The 22,208-nt window shown below is 37.8% G+C and overlaps 1 protein-coding gene across 7 annotated transcripts in view; it reads right to left on the bottom strand.

Moving 5' to 3' along the window:
• Positions 1–23: 23 nt before the first annotated feature.
• Positions 24–22,208, bottom strand: part of LOC110375670 (phosphatase and actin regulator 3) — a 51,937-nt gene continuing 29,752 nt past the window's right edge. For 5 of the 7 annotated variants that reach the window (XM_049839286.2, XM_049839281.2, XM_049839285.2 and 2 more), the window contains 9 exons: positions 12,399–12,506; positions 11,722–12,003; positions 11,281–11,500; positions 10,836–10,868; positions 9,714–9,884; positions 4,985–5,112; positions 4,614–4,753; positions 3,607–3,743; positions 24–3,380 (listed from right to left, as the gene is read on the bottom strand). In XM_049839286.2, the coding sequence (XP_049695243.1) occupies positions 3,365–3,380; positions 3,607–3,743; positions 4,614–4,753; positions 4,985–5,112; positions 9,714–9,884; positions 10,836–10,868; positions 11,281–11,500; positions 11,722–12,003; positions 12,399–12,506 (1,235 nt within the window). In that variant the 3' untranslated portion in view covers positions 24–3,364. The remainder of the gene's footprint in view (positions 3,381–3,606; positions 3,744–4,613; positions 4,754–4,984; positions 5,113–9,713; positions 9,885–10,835; positions 10,869–11,280; positions 11,501–11,721; positions 12,004–12,398; positions 12,507–22,208) is intronic. The other 2 variants (XM_049839284.2, XM_049839282.2) reach the window with 2 other exon arrangements.

Genomic DNA, 22,208 nt, shown 5'->3' on the forward strand with positions numbered 1-22,208 from the left:
TTGGGGTTGAAACAAAAACAATATTGTATAAAACTTAATGTATAATTATGATATTTACAGACTTACTTTATATAAAACAAGTAATTTTATAGCTATCAATATATACTCATTACAACAAGTCATTAATAATTTACATGATGTTTAAAACAAAAGCAACAGTATACAGATTACTGAAGATTAGCAATTATAAATCGTAATAGCACAAAAATTTATGAACCATATTATTGGAAATGAGAGATTCCATAATTTACATTATAATAAAATTATATACAGACATAATTTTAAAAGAATGTTTATCGATATAATTGCTTTAAAATCACTACCGCATACATGGATTAAGTTGTGGTTGATATTTTATTGAAGATCGTCATTTTACGATGCATACAAATGTTCTTAATTTTTGTCGATCGGTACTCGACCATGATCTTTTATCGATCGACAAAACAAATGTGTAGGCTACTCTAGTTAGTTCATAACTTTCAACCACGTTGTATGTATAGTTAGGGTCAGATATTATAATAGGGTATATTAAACACTAGTACATATTACGTACACCGTAAGTGTAAACATGGAAAAATATTTTAAGTCAACATTTTAACAGTTTGCTCGCACTTGTTATCAAAATACTTTGTGAGTTATATTAAATTATTATTTATACGATGATTCTAGATTTCGCCGCTACGCGAAAAATAGCAGTGTCTGTGGTGCAGTTTGCACGGTGAAAAAACATACAGTATTATTGATTCTTAGTGAGTCAACGGAAGTGTCACGAGCTTGCAAGATTAGCTACATAATTAATTTCTTATGAGAAATATTCGATTAACATAATCATGAAAGAAAAAGTATAATCATATTAAACACTAGAAATTAAAATAATTATATCACATTTGATTTTATAAAAAATAATATCGCAAGTTAATAAATACACTTGTATAATGCCTGTTCGTGTCTTTAAGTTTTTCTCATACATACACAGTAGATGTCATAATCATGTAAGCTAGTTAACAGAATTTAGTTGAGCCTTAGATCTTTGGAAAATCTGAATGTCTTATTATGTAATATTATATATCGATAAACATCTACATTTTATCTTATTACTTTTAATTGCAAATCTAACAAAATCGTTTAGAAAAATAAGTCGTCATTTTGGCTTCCACTTTATTCTATAATGGAATGGTCTCAAGAATAACCATTATATCAACATTTTTGTAGCTTGCTATAATAATTTTGTATAATGTACTGTAATTACGCATTGACTTAACATAACAGAATAATTGCTATATAAAAACACGTGTAGTGAAAACATTTTAGACTGATGCGTTCGTGTTAGCAAATAGAGTGGAGTGGCACTCGCTCGCCGGCGCAATCAGACCCGGGATGACTTACTCATGAAACACGTCACACCAAATGGCACCGCTACTGAACAATACATCGCTTTTAAAAAATATTTATAACTGATTCCTATCTATTAGTTACACTAAGAAGAATTATTCTATACAGTAATATAAAAAGTTTTCAACGCTAGTTCAAATAATGTCACTCAGCCGAACAAGCCGATAGCATTATTATTGCTCTGTGTGCACGGTCGAGCCGATCGGAAATGTGCAGTCTCGACGAAACAGAACGTGTCGACACGTCATCACGTTATCACTGTAATCTCAGAAGGCGTATAATAATGTATTAACAGCTACAGCTTTATAATAGCTTATTGAATCATTAATTAGTGATTGATTTCGTTCAACGTTTGAGTACTTACACTAGAGCTAGGCTACAGCGACAAGTGTAACAAGTTGTTCCCGCCGAGGGTGCTCGCTCGCACTCGATGGACATCGTAAGCCTAACTATTCAACACGCTTTACATTGAGCTCAATATCAATATTCAGTGTTATTTTAATAACAACAGTGTCTATTAGTGAGTTTTATAATCACTGAGTTTTTCCCTGTACTTAGGAATCTCATAACTGGACCAGAAGTCTTATCGAATAATCACAAACTAATTGCTCTGTTCTGATGGTCAACTATGGTTTTGCTATTGTTGCGTACATACGTTTTAATTAAATTATTTATTACATATTCAGTAAATTATATTTACTACAATTCATACATACATATGTATATCTGTCAAACTATGTCTTGTTTCATAATGATACCAAGTAAACATTACAGGAATTAATATTAAAATGTAACTTCGGGAGATAATAGGTGATATATTAGTGGCAGTAGTATACAATTTAGCGTTTGGCTACGATTGAGCAAATAAACACGACACGTGTAACGGATGACCAACGAATAGCACTAATGTTGGTGCGAATTTATCGCAATGTTACTTTTCACACAGGTATTTGGAAGCACTTTAAAAACATCAAATAATCATTCCAAAGAAGTTACCTATCGCAGACACGCTAGAGTCAATTTGTTTAACCAATATAACACCTAAAATCACACATCTCAACAAAATCTCATTGGAAACCAGTCAGTGACGAGAATACAAATAATACCATTCCAAAATCACTACAAATGTAAAAACGAATATTGAAACTCTATGGCAGTATCTCCAAACACTAACATCAAAGAAATGCCAACTTGTAAATTTGTCTCAGAACGATTTATTGAACTTTGCATCGAGGAAGTATAAAAGGTCTGTACTTATTATAAAACATTGCATTTAGCGCCGCTCTCGGCGAATACTTGTATTGTGATCGAGTCTACCTTAAAATACGACACACAAAGAAAATAATAATTTGTGACCGTAACATAATACAGTAAAAATTTTATGCCAAATAAATAGTTAAAAGATGAAATCTAGCTTAACGACTACGGAGCTAAGAGCTAGCAATATAAGAAAAATCACAAGTATACAAAAAATACAATATGTCGGATACGTCTCACATATCAAAATAATTCACTTGTAAACGTTACATACAATTCACATAGTTTGAAAGCGCATAATCTCCACCACAATAAACAGTATCACTAACCTTTCTCGAAGGTCAATTCAAAGAATGTATAGTTATGCTTAGAATACGTCAACTTAATTATAATAAACGATACCATAATGACAATAATTGTACTCGGCAATAACTACGATACGATAGTAGGTAAATTAAAAAACAAAATTGCACTCTCGGTACGCATGTACAAAACGTAACGTCAGAACGTAAGTTTAGAATATTCAACACTTTACCGATGGGTTCTGGTAAGTTATTGCATACGAATCTTCCAGAAAACGGAAGAAGTCAATATAAATAACGTTATAAATCACAGGTGCGGCCACGGGCCGTGGTCGTGAACTCGTGCACTCGCCGCGTCAACCGCGGCACCCGCGCCTCGCGCCGCCTCCAGCTCCGGCTCTAAGGCACAGCCGTCATGGTCTGTGGAATCTACGGACAAACGCTCATGCTCAGAATCGCATCAAATCTCTAGTAGGCAAATCAGGAGATAGATAGAATATTGGGAAAGGCTCTAGATAGTGTCAAACTAGAAAATTCTTTAAAACTCTGCTGCATAATGCAATGCAATACTATTTTTGTACTTTAGCTTAGCTTTTGTAAAAGCTAGATATATAATTCTCTTTTAAATAAAACATTATAACTCATTGTTATTTACCTGGTAAGATGCTTGCTTTCCTCGTGCACAGCCATCTCGGAGCTCTTAAATTCGTTGAGTTCCCGCCTGATGGCCGCCTTGTCGCGCGGAGTCAGGCGGGTCCACGGCTTGTCCGCGCGCCGGTCGTAATCATGAGCCTGTGCAAATAAACATAAAGATTAAAGACAAAAATTATTTTATTTAAAGAAGGCTGAAAATGGGCACTTTTGAAGGTCAAAGTTTACAAAAGACAGCGCCCCAAATCGCCACCCTTCACCAATTCCTATGTGTTTAAGCTCTGAAGAAGAAATAGTGGAGCAAAACCCGCGCAACTATTCTTCAAAAATATGATATTTATCAATGACCAAGACATTAAATATTACGATATGTTTAGTCACGTACAAGTTCGCAACAACTGTTTGTCTTGTTTCATTATTGTGACTACTCAATTATAATTTTGAATTAGAGACGTTTATGACTGGCCTGACTCTGACATAAACTAAATTAAACACGACAAGGCCGGACACGAGCCTTGAAGAACGGTCCCAGGTGACGAGAGAAATTACTGGACTAATAATAATGTGGGTAGGTCAGGTTAGACCGGTAGCTAGACCATGTTCCCTTTACCGGTGAGTGAGCATGTTTTTTTTATGCATACATACTTAATACATATGTTATTTATCTATACTAATATTATAAAGAGGAAAACTTTGTTTGTTTGGTTGTAATGGATAAACTCAAAAACTACTGGACTGATTTTAAATATTCTTTCACCATTAGAAATCTATATTATCTGCGAGTAACATACGCTATATTTTATCCCGGTGCAGGCAGTAGCTCCCACGCGACGGACGCGGGTGAAACCGCGGGAAATCGACTAGTTTAAATTATAAAGAGGAAAGATGTGATTGTTTGTTGGACATGAATAAGCTCCGAAACTACTTGACCAATTTTTAAAAAAAATCACTAGTGTTAAAGTGGCTAGTGTTAAACAAATAGTAGGTAGATAAATATAGGTAGGTGAGTACCTGCGTAACTTCGATGTAATCGCTGAAGCGGATGATCTTCTTCTCCTTGAGTTCGTCGACAGTGGGTCGGAAGCTGAGCTTGCGCAACAGGTATCGCTTTTTCTCTTCCTTCTGCTTCTTCTCTTCGGCGGGTGACTGGCCTATAATAATGTGTTTTCTTTAATTACGATTGCACAGACAGAGTATTTATTCTTTCATTGATAACTTTATTTTTGTTCCGAATAAGATTCAGGACAATTAAATTTATATATTCGTATTTAAAATTATTATGATCTGTCCTGTTAAATACTGTCAGTGGAGACAGTAGTATTTTCTAAGTAAAAAGTCCCTATTGGGCAGTATGTATGGAGTGGTATAGCGAGAGCACTTACTTTTGAGTATGTTCCTCTCGACGAGCTCCTCGGCGGTGGGCCGCATGGACAGGCGGCGGATGAGGCGCGCGCCGATGGCCTCCCACGACTCCTGACGCTCGTGCTCGCTCTGCACCACCAAGATGTTCCTACGCACACACCACACACATATACACCACGGATCCTAACTCACTCGTCTAACTCCTCTCCGAACACTAACAATATTTATTCTCTGCACTTGTTGCCCGACCACTGCCAACCGACCGACAATATAAAATTCGCTAAAGCTTACGTGACGCTCAAAATGTTTTCATAATATCCGATTAACATACACACTTGGCTAATCCCCAAGACCCGTAATTTAGCGCCCAGGTTTAATTAATAAATTAAGCTTGTTCTAGAATTTTACAACTGACTAACGTTTTGATGTATTTGTGCTACGAGATCGAACAGCACTAGTACGATTATTGAGCTGAAGTAAACATAGTAAATGGTTATTCAATAGGTGCTATTAGTGAAAATCCAACAATGCCAATGCCAAGAGCGAGCTTAGAAACAGGAAGAAATAAAACATTGATAACAATGACTTTGACGGTGCTGACGAAAATAACGCTCCCAGGCGTGCATTGTTGCCAGACGTCGTGGAGTGGACTATTACTGTGCGCACCGGACTGCGTTACGTAACACACACGTGCATGTGTTGATGTTCAGCGCGAACGAGACTCTATTCACAAGACCTGCACCTCGTCTAACTGTCACTACTAACACCCAGCCTAATCAATTGCGTAACGTTACAATTTATAGGTACAGTACACTTGACTTACACAACCATAGTCGCGAACTAAACCAACTTGAACTTAATAAGTGAAATAAAAGATTACAATGGCAACCGTGGTTTATCAATTTGCCATTCAAAATAAGCTTGAACTAGTGTTATCGGTAATTTTATATGGTTCATCAGCTTTTCCTTATTATTTTGCTCCCGAATTAGAAATATCATTATCCATCCTTACAGGAAAAAAGGCTATAATAAGCGCTTATTATGTTTTCCTGCTAATTAATCTAAATTAATATCAATATGTAAAATCGATTACTTATTTCTGAAGTGTGATCTCAGGAACTACCGAACCGATTCTAAAAACAACATTACGAGACGCAATTTATCCGGAAGAAATAAGCTGTAACATTTTCAAAAGCCATAAGTACTCCGGCCGCTCTCCCGAATTTGTATCTCCCGTGTAAACATAGTAATTAGTATTAATACACGAACACGTAACACTGCCAGCTCTCATTAGCTAGCGGAACGTAGGAAGTGACATTGACAATGTTGTGACTATGATATCATACAAAGGAATTTCAATTATTTTTACGTAATTTCTTACAAACAGTTATGAGTTTCGTTTGCGATTTTTTTCTATTTCGTGTTGGCGAATGGAACTGGAGTTTTTGTTTGTTGTTTGTTTTTCATTGCTAGTGGTTATCTCCACGTGCACATCAGTTTAAAAAGTATCTACTTCATATGTAGTGCAAAGAGTACACAATATACGCAATAACTTGTTATGATGTAGTTATTCTTTAATCAATATCTATTGTCATCTATCATATACATACATTACGTCAATCTGAGCATTAACTTTGCATTGTTCTTGTTCTATGTTTTTGATATATCTCAACCTTTCCATAAGAATATTATACAGTTTACAGGGAGCTATAGTTACATTTCATTTGAAAAGGCGTTGTCCAGTCAAAGGGCTTAGCTGTTTGATTGAATGGCTATTTTAGCAAATTGGCTGCAACATGTCTGTTATGTTTTATTCATCCGAATCCACCACTAGACATCGGCTATTACAGATTTAGCTAACTTTTATATAAGTTACTAATGCCCGTTTTCACCAACGAATACCTAAATTTAGGGAGCATTTACGGAACACTTAATAAGAATTTCATTTTCACCAAAGCCTAGGTGTCAATTTTAACCTAAAAATTTCACTTAAACTTGGGAGCCCGATTGATGCCTGCTTAAACAACTCCTATCATTATCATTACAGAATACAAACATATTTTGAACCGTTTCTGGCGATGGATAGTGAAATGTACCTTTATATGTTATGTAACACCAAAAATACCATGTTTAAAAAGCAAAAAAAAAAATGAAACGTAAACTTTTAGAAAGTTTAGAAGCTGTGGAGGTTGTGGATATGTAAAATAATAATCATTAGAAGACCACGTACCTATCTCACGTGAAAGAGCAGATGTCTGAGAAAAAAGTACGATGATCATGACTTTTTTATAAGATTATAGGTTATCACTTGCTATGAATGCACTTGCTAGGTCGTGATGTCGCTGAATTATTCAAAAATAGGAAGTCCTGCATGTCCATAAATATACAGACCATAACAGATGCAAATCTGGTAATCACTGATGTAGTTTCGCGGTGGCCGGGACAACTATAGGCCTATTCAGACCTAAGCGGTATTCGCTACCGTCTACGGCAGAGAAAACCCTGTGGGTATGCGGTAATATGACTGTTCAGACCTAAGCGGTATTCGCTACCACCTGCGACAGAGAAAACCCAGTGGGTATGCGTTAATATTACTGTTGGTGTTCGGGATGCATGCCGCTGCTGCCGCGCGGTATGTACTTCTACCCACAGCGGCAGTGGATATCGCTCAGGTCGCTCTAGCCGCGGTATAGTTATCGGCACGGATATTGAGCCCTGACCTTCACCTGCGCAGAAGCCAGCTGAGCGAAACCGGCGCGGTATCTACCTCTACCCACAGCGGCAGCGAATATCGCTCAGGTTTGAATAGGCCTTAAATACCAAAACTGCAGTAGATACCAATGATTCGAAAATGGTGAATATGGAGGAGCCTATCTCCTAGGTGATAGGGGATACCCTCTGGAGGTAAGAAGTAGGCTAACATTGAACATAATAAATTATGTAAATTAAAACAAAGATAGTAAACAAATATTTTAATATTAGTCCTCATATGATGTACCAAACATTATCATCATCCTCCTGCACCAATTCAATTTGAGGTGGGCTGGGCGCAGCATGTTTTTACACGTCTTTCCAATTTCTCGCACCACCTGAAACTAAATAAATATATAATTTTAACCCCATACTTAAATCCATCAACTCATGGAGAACAAAAATACAATGAAGCCGACAGTAAAACAAGGAACACAGTTGTACGGCAATATCTTAATACACTATATTATTATACACAGATATTATTCACATTTACCTGTAAAGGGTTCCTGTCGCATTAAAACTATTTGTGACTGGATCCAAGCTTTGTTTTTGGCTTCGTTCGTGGTCCCATCCGTTTTTTGTTTAATATTGTGTCTCTATGAGACGTCAGCAATTTCACTAGCTTGTCTTTTTCTTCTGTAAGAAAGGTTTATCCTCGTTTTCTCTTCTCTGCCAAAATAAACTTATCTATTTAAGAATAATAAACCCAAAATTAACCTCACTCTATGTACACATACACATCAGTCAATTTGACAAACGCGCGAATGACATAGGTAAAAATTCACCTATAGAAAACCTCTTTACTGTTTTATTGCATAAAACATAGCGTAATGTATTTTAAGTTAAATTAAAATAACATCACAAGAAAAAAAACTCACAGGCTTTAGTAATATATACTCGATAGACGTTTATTTCTTAAGAAGTACAGAAAAATCATTTTATCGATAAAATATCGACTTTGCATTATCGTTTGTAGAACTAGTAATCTGTCACTTACTTAAGGGATCCATGTACAAGTGTGGTGAAAATGAATTTAGGTAGGTGTCAAATTGGGAGGGATCCTTACTAAAAGTAGCATTTAGATAGGGAAACGGTAAGAGGTTGTTGGTGAAAACGGGCATAAGGCTCGGAGATCTTACTTAGGCAAAAATTGATACTCTAGTAATACATAAGTATAAATAAATTAAAGGCCCGGTGACATTTCCCTTCGATATATCAGTCATCACACGCTCAGGGCTGTGCCAAATGAGCAAGCATCTTACGACATCAGTAGGAAGTATTGTTCAATGCAATAGAAATGCAGCTGTTTCAAGAAGGCCAGTTGCGATATCCAGCAATCGGTTAGACTGGGAGTGCAAGGCCATCGATAGACGATAATGTGATCGACTTTATTGCCTAGATAAAGTAGTAATTAAGGCCGCCCTTATCACTGATAGCTCTTCCTGATATGATATAACGTCACGCAAGTGGTTATCTACGAGAGAATTTTAACAGGTAACTACATGCTAAAAACATATGTTTCACCACAACAAGTAGTATAAAACAGAGGGCAAACCTATTACGAACAATTTGTCAAATTCACGAGTCTTTTGGGAATTTCTTAATTAAAATAATTACACAGGTCGGTGCGGGTCGGCGATCGATGGAAGACCAAACCCAAATTCGGGGGTCGTGTTTGCAGTAATTAGAGCAACAAGGCTTTTTTGTTCCCTTACAAGACTGCCTTCATTTAGTGAGTATTTAAAAAAAAATAGGTTGTAGTTAGGACAGTACGCCCGACGTAAATTGGAAAGTCAGAAGTTGGTGTTCGACTGTTCAATAATATTCTTATAAAACTGCGGACCAAATCGGAGAACTTCAGATTCTCCAAGATACGTCTTACGATCCTTGCGTGATATGCAAAATGTAGACTTTGGATCCAACTCCCATTGGTTGAAACGTCAAACGTTGACAGTGGATCCAACGACTTTTGACAATATAGTTTGAGCATCATACCTGTTGATAAGTTCCTGGCGGTCAGGGCGCAGCGCTAGCTTGATGTTGAGGCTCTCCTTGCGGGCCAGCTTGGCAGCCACGCGGTCAGACTCGTTGGATCCTTCGTACTCCTCCCACGGCCGCGCGTTCTCCTTGTTCTCAAGACCGTTGCCCACGCGCACCGGCCGCGTGCTACACAACACAACACAGTTAATATTCAACCTTTTCAAACAAAACTTATGCTACCTTGTGCTTTTGCATGTGAAAGCTAATAATGCAGAAAATAAAAAGTAAAACAGTCTATGACAGGCATTTTTTTGCTTTAGTTCTTCTTTTGCATATTGAATAACATATTCTATTGTAAGATTTGGATTCAGTGAGCAGTCTCGGTAGGTGTATCTGAATGTGTTAGTTTAGTCATTAAGTTAGCACGAACCAGCACCATCGTGCCATGACCATGCATGTGCTCAACAAACATCCTTAACACCTATGATGCGAACATTGATGAGCCTTCATTCGAAATGTCGGAGACCTAATATGCAGTTTCAAAAATAGGCTGTAAGCCTTCTGTACTTAAACAACTACAAACATATGCATCTGACACATTAAATAAAAACTACTTAAATTAAATATAACTTAAACATAAATTATGTACCAACGCTAGTTGAGTCAATACAATGTCCTCATTAAATGTAAACTAATTAACAACAAAATATTGAACATAATCATAATTCTATGACCGGCAAACTATAATGAAATTACACGTACATGCAACATAGAACAACGACGTATAGAGCAAGATATCAAGAGAAAACAGCCATAACTTTAACAACAGCACACACGTCAAATGTAGGTTGTGGATCCAAAGATTAACATTATTTTCTGTTTTAAAATTTCGGCTCTTTAAACTATTGATTTATTAACGCTATTATTGAATTTCATTTGAAAGCATCACAGTCATTATCATATGCATCTATAATGGCGTTAGTGTGGACAGTTAGAGACATCGACAGTTAACAAGAGAGAGATGATTCGGAAGCGTGCACAGCACGATGCATGGGCTAAAGGCGAAGCAGACCGTCGGGAGGTCGGTGGGCGAGATGGCGTGGTCAACAACACTGGCATAACGTATGGGACTGTTACCATATGCGGATCCTCGGTTTGGGCGGCGGCCGCCTGCTCGCCGACGCAAGATGGAAATAAACGTACAACTTTCACTATCACGCCCAACATTTTATGAAAATATGAACTGCAGTGTACTGTCTCCTCGCTCACAATTACGTCAAAATGATAAATACAAGTTCCAATTTCAAAATAAAACGAGAATACTTCAAATCAAACGCTGTCGTTGTAATATTGCGGGGATTAGCGATTTGGGAGCACAGCAGGTGGTTTGAAAGCTGGATATTTAAAATCATTTTGACAATATCGTGATCAAAGAGTGAATAAGATATTTGTGTAATATTAATTTTATCTGCAGATGGATGGCTAAAGTAAAGCGAGAATATCTCCGATATTCATTATTATAATACTAAGTTGTCGATATGTTACAGGTGGTGATGGATGGTCGTAGTGGTAGGATACTGACTTGAAGCTGGTATGGTGATGGTCCTGGCGCGGCGCGAGGGGCGTGGCGAGCGGGGTGCCGGAGGGGGAGGCGGCGGGCGCGGGCCGCTTCTTGAGCGCGGACTTGAGCGGCACCGCGTTGAAAATGGGCTCCTTAGGCGGAATCTCCTCGACGCGGGACGTGTCCGCACCGAGGTTCAGTGGCTCGACTTCGTCGTCCTCCTGTTCGTCCTCCTCTTCGGCTGATCAAACAATCACAAATCGTTTACTGACCATAGTAAATAATATGTGTTAAAATTACTTCCTCTAAAAGCGAATATTACTATTTAACGGGTCCTGTAAGATATTGAAGTAGCAGTGTAAAAAAGGAATACTATCTAGCAAGCTAGGAAGCTAAGGCTTACCAAGCTTCTCAAGTAAATACTAAGACAACAAAGGGTATTATCATATCACGTCTGCTCACCCGTGGTAACTTGTATGCGAATAGAATCGGAAGGTTGATGCTTACAGTCAGAGAGAGGATGTTGAGCGAGGGGGTGTTGGGCGTGCGCGTGCGCATGCTGGTGCTGGTGGTGGTGGCGCGTGGGGCTGGGTGAACTGAACATGGGTGGGGGTGGTATGGGCCCGATCTCGGACAGCGCGATGGGGGGCTCCGGCAGCTCCGACAGCATGAGCTGTTCCTCCGCGTCGCCGTGCCCGTGGCCGCCGTGCCCGCCGCCGTCGCCCGTCGACCCGTAACCACCCACTGGAACATTTATGCCAATACAGTTTCACGATACATCCAAGCTACAGCTTCAAGTCATTTGGAGCTCATTCAATTAACAACCTCGCCTATAAACCCCAAAGGGTAAACGATGAGGGTCACATTTTCCCTATGAAGGCCATGCCTATTGACGTTTATTGGCCAATCCAATTACACTTTTATCCAAACACTGCAAGCTATACGAAAATATAAAATCGGTGCCATAAGTGCTATTCGAAAAAGCTGGTAAGCAGTTTTGGAAAGCTCCTCCATCAAAAACCAAATTTTTTGCTCTCATTAGCAACTTTTGACCACATTTTCAAACAAAACCTGAAGAAATGCAAAAGTTTTATTTAAAAGTGCTCTTATGAAAATGGCAAACATTTTATAATACATACCAACATCTCCTTGATAGCATATTCGTCGTGGGATCTTGCCGGTCAAGGAGTTGGGTCGCTCAGGCCTCATAAGCTCGCCACCATTTTCCAATTTGTCCTTCTTTGGTTCTGAAATTAAGGAAAAAATAACTGTTAATAAATAAAGCCTGTTCCAAAATTGTTGCAGGTGTAACTGTTAAGTTTTAAAAAGGTTAATATTAATTTTAGCAAAGACCTAGAATACAGCACGTTTTCGTATTTGTGTAAGTATTTCACTAGTTCAATGTGCATTCAAAACAAGAGCAAACAGAGAAGATTGAACAACAAAACACCTTCAAGTGTAATGAAGCGTGAACTCTCGAGACACCAGCCGATAAATACCGTTTATCCCGATGCCCATTCGTAAGAAAAACACTTTCTAAAAATAAATAAGGTATTCCAGATTTTTAGCAAGTGTTTTGGCCATCAATTGCCGAGCTTTCAATAACAATCTATCGAAACATTTTACTAATGAAAGCATATTCAAATGTGGCAACAAGAATTTGACAGCAAGCCAAGAGCTCAAATACTCGAAGTAAGGTATAAACGTTTTGGGACATGTCAGATTTTGGCTGTACGTAGTGCAATTCTTTGAATTGGAAATTTTGTTTTGTGTGGCAGAGAGGGACAATTCCGTTTAGTGAGTAATGATAAGCAATATAGAATTTGTAGGTACACTATGGGTGTTCTATTAATAGTCGATAACGAGTGACGGCGTGGCACGCGCCTCCATTCACCGAGCGGAGCGACGACGGCGTCGGCGTCGGCCTTGGCCTCGCCATGGAACTGTGTTATTGACGCATCTCCGCCGCTATACGCTCAGATAAAACTATGCGCACTTTCCGCTAAAGTCTACATACGCCATTGTAAGAATTTCCCAATATTTATTTATCGATTTGGCAATCAATGACAGCTGGCCTGTTGAGACAAACCAGATGAGCATTTAAAATTAAGTGTCACGTTAAAAAGAACTAAGGCATAATGCATAATCCGTACAATGACACATTATAGAGATAAAGATACTAGTGAGAGACGGTGTTACTCTTTCCATACAATCTCTTGTTAATCAGTCCTGATCAAAATTAACTTTTGTCATAGTGCATACAGCCCCAACACCGGTAAGAAGATTTTTTTATTAATATGAAGTTGGTGCTACACGTCCGTATGTGTACACTACACTGTACATAGACAATGAGTAGAGCGATTAGTCCCTCGCCCATGTGAGGCAACATTTAACATAGCGCACCAGGCACTGCCAGCCTCGCAATTTTCGTGACCGAACACGGCTTAGTTAAAGATTGCGACATAGATCAACTATGCAAAAACTCCATTTCGAAAGATTATATTGTTAGCATAAATCTTTTGTAGGATTTATTGTTATACCTAATAGACTAAGAATGAATCTGAAAATAGCTTTTATTACGCTTTGTGTAAAGGTTAACAGAAATATTTTCGTGACAGTGTCGCCAGAAAGCAGTGGATTACTCTGAACGGCGGCCGTGACTTCTGTAGATATGTAGAAATGTTTATATAAAGTACTGAAATAGAACTCCTCGAAAATAACGAAACAACGAAATAAACAAAATCCCGAAAATAACGTGTAAGCCGTATTAATGACGAGTAACAGTTCCGGGCAGTTCACGAACTTGTTACAAACATTCAATAAACAAACATTTACTAGCTGACTGATTAATCAATTTCGCACGCTCAACTGTTGAAGTTATGTTATTTATTTAATTGACCGATGTCGATACGTTTTATACAGGAAGCAAAAGCAATGAAGCAAACTAGAAATACATATCTATAGATCATTAGTGCGATAAACCTACACCGATAGGTGTTAGGTCTAGCACAGATTACTCTCACTGTTTATGTTCTAAGCACAGCCAGTGATGACAAGTCAATAATAATTGTAATTTAATCCATCCATTATAATGTCATCAGCGAAACATATAAATAAAATTGACAGTTTTCAGTCCACAAAATGTCTTTAGAGCGATGCAAGAGCTATTTGTCGGCCAAGGCTAAACAGATCGATTGACCTTTCTTTCGTTTAGATGAATGCTGAAAATTATAAACGATGAAGTCCAATTTTATGAGCTGTAATAAAACATACTTTGATTTCATTTAGTTTTCTGAATCACTGTAGCTCAACATATGAGACTGTGTGAAAAAGAAGGAACGCGTCAGCCCTTTTTGTACTCTGAAAGTATCAGCAGCATTGATTTTTAATGATAAATTAAATAAGGAATATCTAATGGTTAGAATAAACAGGCTTAAAGAGTCCGTTGTAGTGCTAGGGCTTAATGTTAAAGCTGGTGCCGGCACGAGGCGCGCTAGGTCCGGGACTCGGGCGGATCGATCCCGCGCCCTTGGCCGCCCGCCTCAGCTCCGAGTCCCGAGGACGTCGCTCGCTGCAGCGTTATGTAACCTACCTCGTCCTTCAAGCCCACAGCTATGAAGGTTATCGGTATCTCATTCGAGGACACTATATTCTCTACCGCTGGAAGTTACTGTTTTGACATCAAACCATTTCGACGTTTTAATAACGATTGTTAATTGTAGTTTGTGTGTTCATTTATCATGAAGATTTTTAGTATCTATGTTACCGGCAATCTGTATAATTCAGGTATTCTATACAATACCCAGGCAATGTATATAATACCTGGGGCGTCCAGGCAATGTATGAAATATTATGGATATTATTGTTCATTAGATACTTTACCTAGGTAATGTATATAATTCCTAGGGATTGTATAGATTACCTGATGGTGCATCGGCAATGTGTAAAATAAATCGATTTTGGTCTATATTTATCAATTTTGACAGGCCTACCTATAAAATGACGTGCAAATAAAACATGTTCCATTACTTAAAATCAACTTTATTAAAATCAACAATTAAAGTGCTCCTTAAAATAATTGTTCTTCAGAAGAATTAAGAATTACTACAAAAGATTTATTTAATCTTAACTTACCTACTAGGCCCTATACAAGGATAGATAGGTCTAATGTCTAATCAAAATTAAGTATAAAAAAAATCTTTATTCTTAAAATCTTTATTCTTACATGAGGAACTATCATGACATTTTGTACGTAATAAGCATAAAAAACTAAGAAACAAAACAATTCTGTAAACATAATAAGTAGGTCTTCTGCCTAATAAAAATTAAGTTAAAAAACTATTTGTTCTTACATGAGGAACTATCATGACATTTTGTACGTAATAAGCATAAAAAACTAAGAAACAAAACAATTCTGTAAACATAATAAGTAGGTCTTCTGCCTAATAAAAATTAAGTTAAAAAACTATTTGTTCTTACATGACATTTTGTACGTAATAAGCATAAAAAACTAAGAAACAAAACAATTCTGTAAACATAATAAGTAGGTCTTCTGCCTAATAAAAATTAAGTTAAAAAACTATTTGTTCTTACATGAGGAACTATCATGACATTTTGTACGTAATAAGCATAAAAAACTAAGAAACAAAACAATTCTGTAAACATAATAAGTAGGTCTTCTGCCTAATAAAAATTAAGTTAAAAAACTATTTGTTCTTACATGAGGAACTATTATGACATTTCGAAGTGCATAAAATCTTACTTTTAAGACAAGAACACTTTTTAGTATCGCAGTGTTTTTTGCAACTACATTTGACAAATCCCTGACCTGTCCCCGTAGATTGCTGAGTCGCAACTGTACGGAGTGTCGTTTCTAGATTAGGTACGTCTTCTTTTTTAAGTAATTCTTGATGACAAACTGTAAACTGCTGTCTTGAATACAATGTCTTAACAACGCCTTGCTTTGTGCCTAGTTGATAAAGTTCGTCATCTGTTTTCTGTAGGACTACAGCTAGTATATTGCGAGCATCACCGCGACCTCTGTCGACTTCCGGAACAGGGATTCTTACAGTGGTACCCAACGCTACTGGGGGGAATTTTTTTTCAGAAGTTTTAAGCATTTTCTGAGCTTGCTCTGTCAAATTATCTTTGGAACTGATGCGGTTTTCTACAGCTAAAGCGTTTTTTGCACATAAAGGGCAAACAACTTTAGAACCACAGCCTTCAGCCATATTTTTTTCCGGAGCAGCACAAATAGCATGAATAGGTCTATTGCACATTCTACACGAATGAGCACCTGTTGTCTCTTCGGAACAAACGCAGCACACGAGTGGAGTACTTAACTCTCTAAAACTCAGATCATTTAACGGTTGATCATTTACCTCAGAAGGAACATCTTCAACATTCGCAGGCTTATCAGAAATCTCGTTACTTGGTATAGTCATGTGTTCATCATGCGCACTTTGAACATTTAAAGCTTCATTATGGATCTCAGCACTTTCGATGGCAGGGCTTTGTTGGTGTTGAGCCTGTAGAGGTTGATTTTGTGCCCCAGCTGGATCTACTATTACAGGTCCTGAAGATTCTGAAGCAATGGGTATACTCGGTGATGAATTAATTACATTTTCTAAATCCTCTTCACTTTCTAGGTTGTAAGTATCAACGAGAGGCAAAGATATACCGACTTTTATTTTAGATCCAAAAAGAGCTTCATAAGGTGTTCTTTTATACCTGAATGAAACGCTCTATTCTTCATGAGTTGGACAAATCGCAGACTATCACTCCAACGTTCGCTATCATTATCTTGCATCCAAGTTGTTAGCATGTTTTCGATGTCCTGGTTCGCTCTTTCACTCCCTGACTTTGGGAATGTCTAGGCTTGCCATGCACAATTTTAAGGTTGGCCAGTATGTTTTAAGACTGCTTACAATTTGGTTTGAAAATTCTCTACCGTTGTCTGATTGTAGGATTGCTGGTGCACCAATCAGTGTAAAATATCCAGTAAATTGTACGCTACTTCCTCCGCGCGTTTTGTTTTCAGTGCTCTTAAAATTACAAACTTCGTCAGGTGATCCTGATATACCATAACAAATTTATATTCCCGGTCTGGATGAGACTGATAGTCAATCAAATCTACTTGACAGCGAGAATTAAATTCAGATGAAAGTATGGGCTTGACGACGATCCCTTTTTTTATTCCTCTTTGTTTTTGCTGGCACGGTTCGCAAAGTTGCAGATATAGTTCAACATCGTGGCGAGTTATATTCTTGTATCGTGTAGAAAGCTCCTTCAGCATTCGGTCTCGTCCGCCATGGCCGATACTCTGATGTGCGTCGTGAAGTACTTGGAATAATTCACTATCAGTGACGTAGTATATAATATTGGTATTCGGTGTATTCACAGGAAATATCAACTTATGTTTTTGACCAACAGTTATAAAATCATAATGCTTCAATAACCAGTAATCCCGGGTGACTTCTTTTCGGCTGTTTTCGCATTTTTTATTTCTTCTAATAATTGTTGATACCGTTGATCGTCAATAAATGTGCGATTTTTAGTACTTGCTGCGTGTCTTTTAATTCGCAATTGTGAACAAAACCTTTCTCTCATCTCAGATATTCGTTGATCGGCTGTCATTTTTAATGAAATAAATTCACTAACGAAAAGTAACAAAAGTATCGTAAGGATTACTCAATGAACTCATTACATGCTACGCGCGTCCTCCCGCCAGCGTCGCACGCAGCAGAATGAAATACAAGCAAGTAAGATATTTCGCTAGGTACTCTAAACAAGTCGCAACACGATCCTGCCCGCACGATCCTTCCCTGCACTTGTCTTTTACATACATTACCGGCTGCGCCTTCGGTATTGTATACAATACCTAGGAAAAGTATAAAATAAATAATATTTCATACATTACCTACACGTTTTAGGTATTCTATACATTGCCTAGGTATTGTATACAATACCGGATTATACAGATTGCCGGTAACATCTATATCAAATAATTTTACTTGGGGAGTAGACTTGATAATACTTTCCTTTTAACTTGACAAGGTTTGTAAACAAACATGTTGCCTGTTTTAAATACCCAATGTAACGTCGCGCTCGCAATTTTCCTGCCAAATGGAGGCCATTAAGTACGTTCTTAATGTTGGCGTCGCTACATCAAAGGAACGGGATAGAGCGATGTCATCGCTACAAACAGTCACAGAAATGATTGGAATTTCCCCAATAGCAAAGTATGTAGGCCAAATAAAGTTATTTGTTGTTCGTCACCATTAATGTAGTAAATCTATCAGAATAATTCCGAGAAAATCTACAGCCCCGTCAAAGCCAAAGTAAATTATGTGCGTAACCTAATAATGTCACAAGATTTACTTGTTATCAGTTGCGCTAGGCGAATACAAAATATCATTTAACTGTCTTATTTAAAATGTTGATGCCCATTTTAGCAGTATTTTGATGTCATCAAGAAGGGTTAAAGACACCAGATCTGTATCAAAACAGCGGACAATGTCAAGAGTACGCGAGGTGGCTACTCGCAAGCTGGCCACATGCTCGGCTTGCTCGTCATGTCGCGTAAAACGACGATATCGTTAAAAATACATTTAGCACGATAAAAACAGAAAACACTCATCGACACGTCAGGTAGGTATTTGGCCTGTTTACGCTACACATAATGTTAAACGAACACTTTATCTCAGTGTTTTCAAATGTTTAACAATCAACATGTATAAAAAAATCCGAGGCTTTCACTTGCGGTCCTCAAAAAAGGATATAATTTACAAAATCTTAATAAGATTTTCTAGTATAGCAAACATGATGAATTGCTAACATTTCAACTAGTGCATGAAGAAAGTAAGAAACTCCATGTCATAAAGAAATGGACAGTTTTTTTGTGGTTTTGTTATGATAAAAGTGGTGCAATTATGACAACATGATTAGCTAAAACTGCACAGAAATCGACTATGTGTGTGATACATACGTTAAGCAAGATCAATAAACTGGGTCGCACGCGATAGGTACGCGCAAGAGGAATTTGTGCGACGAACACAAGAAAGCATTTGCGACATTGACGAGTGCCACGTGGGCGGGCGGTGACGGCTCAAATAATATCTCTTTCAGCAATTCTTCAGTTAATTGCAAAATGAAAAAGTTAACAGAGTAAAATCAATACAATACTTGTGACTTTAGCCTGTCTAGCTTTTCACTGAAAATACACACTAGTATAAATTACGCTAAGATTCTATGAATGTTTCATACGTCTTGATGTATTGGTGTATTTGTGCCTAAAATTACACACTGTACACGTGGTTGTGTACACGAGTTCGCTTTTATTAGGCGAAGCCTCGTAAAAATATGTAACTTCGCAATTACAGATGGGTACATCGAGCAGTTCAGCTGAGTCACTTCATAGTAACTTTCTACAATACGTCGGATTGTTAGTCATAACGACTAAGGCAATTAATCATATCTGAAGTTTATAAACAAATAGAGTCTCGTTGAAGCCATTTCCTGACGGATAAGCAGTTTGTTAGCTCTTGCATGAGCTTGGTATATTAATAAGGGGATCGGTGGAAACAAATGTTACTCCATTACCTTCTACGTTTTATGTCAGAATTGGGAACAACAAATGTTTTTCATCCCGTATTCCACCATAAGTAGGACACTGGTTACTGAGAATAAAAAACAGCGTTACTGAGTGGAATTTAGTTTTTTAGAATGAACTATTCCAATATTGTGCTCAACGATGAGGAGTGAAACTTGTGAAAATATGCTCGGGTTTTTACCATTTTCAAACAAGAATGGGCGGAATTAAGATAAAATAAAGTTGATAGAGCCGTCCAAAATAAATTGATGAACTTTCTCAAAGAGATAAACATCTGCATTTAATGAAAAACAAACATTTAGATATTGTTTTCGACAGACGACGCAGTGCAGCGGTGAATTTTTTCAGAATCAGCGGAAACGATGGGTCAAGGGCTTACCACGGCTACGAATGCTCGCATTTCAGCTCTCAGCTCATACCGAATTCTGCGAATAATTTTCTCTACACTCTCTATGAGTTATTTTGCTTTTAGTACATGGGTTATTTAGTTTAATAAAGGGTTTCCATAGGTATATCTAAGCAGAAAGGATAACAGGTTTTATACGACAGCGGACGTAGTTTCTAGGTGAAATAGGAAGTAAGTGTGACATTGCTCGTTAAACATAAATTTAGCGTGACTGACGAGGTTATCTATATTGAACGGACGTCATTATTGGCGGAATGTGGTGATTGACATACGTTGGAGCAATTAAAATGGCGTGTGTACGTAGCTTGCACTGGCGCCGACGGCTCACAAGCACCACCGCTGCCGCAAATAGTTACGCAAGGCCACAAGACGCCTTCTCCGTTATTTATCGACATCAACGACGGCGCCTATCTAAAGGCGCCTCACATTCTTGTGAACATCCGCGATCCATCGATACTTATTTAATAAAAACAACGAGCCCAAAAGCCTCGTCAGAACGACCGAGCGACTGAACTCGTGTTTCAAAATCAATAATTTTCAGAGCTACATTTTCCGTTCGCTACCTACACGAATCCATTGATTCAATAATTTAAATTGTATCATTTGTAATCGCGTCATTGTGCTTGGCACGAATTAATATTTATGAAATAAAACATAAGTATAGAGAAGACATTGTTTGAGCTTATGATCATAATTTCATTGGAACCGTGTCACTTGGAAAACATTTAAATCACCGATGGAAATGGGTAATCCTTCAAAGTGATCGATTGCCAAGCTTATACATACTTGAACTAAATAATGAGAAAATAATGATGATGCGAAAACAAAATCTACACATATACTTTGTATGATTATCTTATTTACCGTGTAGAATATTTTGATAGATATTCTCAAGATAAATGACTTCACTTGAAAATTTTTATCGACACACTAGCAGACCCGGCGAACTCCGTTTCGCCACCAGATTCGTTTTCCGAGTTCCTACCGTCTTCTGCGCGCCTAGTACTCGACCAACGCAGCTCTCAGTCGTCCGCACCCCAGCACGCACGCATTACCATGATGCCCATACAGGTTACTATCTAACTCCTTCTGTCTTCTGCGACCCTAGTTTCTTGTGTCTTGTGCGGCGGCCGATGCTCGCACGTCGTTGTCTAGGCATTTTGGACAATGGACAGAGTGTTGAATTTAACCTCAAATGCACGATCCACATAATTTACACTGAGCTTGAATGAAATTAACTGAGCAGAGACAATGAGTAGCTGTCAAACACTCGGCGCCATCTACTTGAAGTGTTGGATATTGGTTTGTAGTACATGCTATGTATCAGAGATGGCGCTGTATGTGAAAAACGATTTACCCACTTTTCTGTTGAATTATTCCTGATTATTCCTGAATTTTCTTTACTATAAACCTCACGGAGCCCGAGACCTTTCCAACGAATGCAAAACCGTGGAAATCGGTTCGTGCGTTCTGGAGTTATAGCGTCAGGGAGGAAAACCGGACTTATTTTTATATAGTAGATGAGGATGGTTCGGAAGAGTAAAAAATCATTTATAACTAAAGTTTAACAAAAAAATGATATACTAGGGAACAAGAATTGCTCACACACTCGGCTACCAAAATGTTATCAAGCTGAAAATATGGCTACGAAGTCTCGGGACACTGAATTTCAGTGCGGTTACCTTGTCTATGACTTTCACTCCTCACTGAATTAGTTATTACATACAATGTAGGTGAGATTACTTTGTTTTATTTCGTACAGGCACGCATCTTATCATTCATATTAAATTCAATATTCCCACATTAATTAAGACCGCAGAAAGAAATGATAAAATAACGTTTACCTAAAACTAGATGTAAAATTGGACAAAGGCTAAATATGAACCGATAGTCATAACAAGATGCTAAATGCCAAAGGGTACGCATGCAACG

This window comes from Helicoverpa armigera, chromosome 9, assembly GCF_030705265.1.
Source record: "Helicoverpa armigera isolate CAAS_96S chromosome 9, ASM3070526v1, whole genome shotgun sequence".
Classification (NCBI taxonomy): Eukaryota; Metazoa; Arthropoda; class Insecta; order Lepidoptera; family Noctuidae; genus Helicoverpa; species Helicoverpa armigera.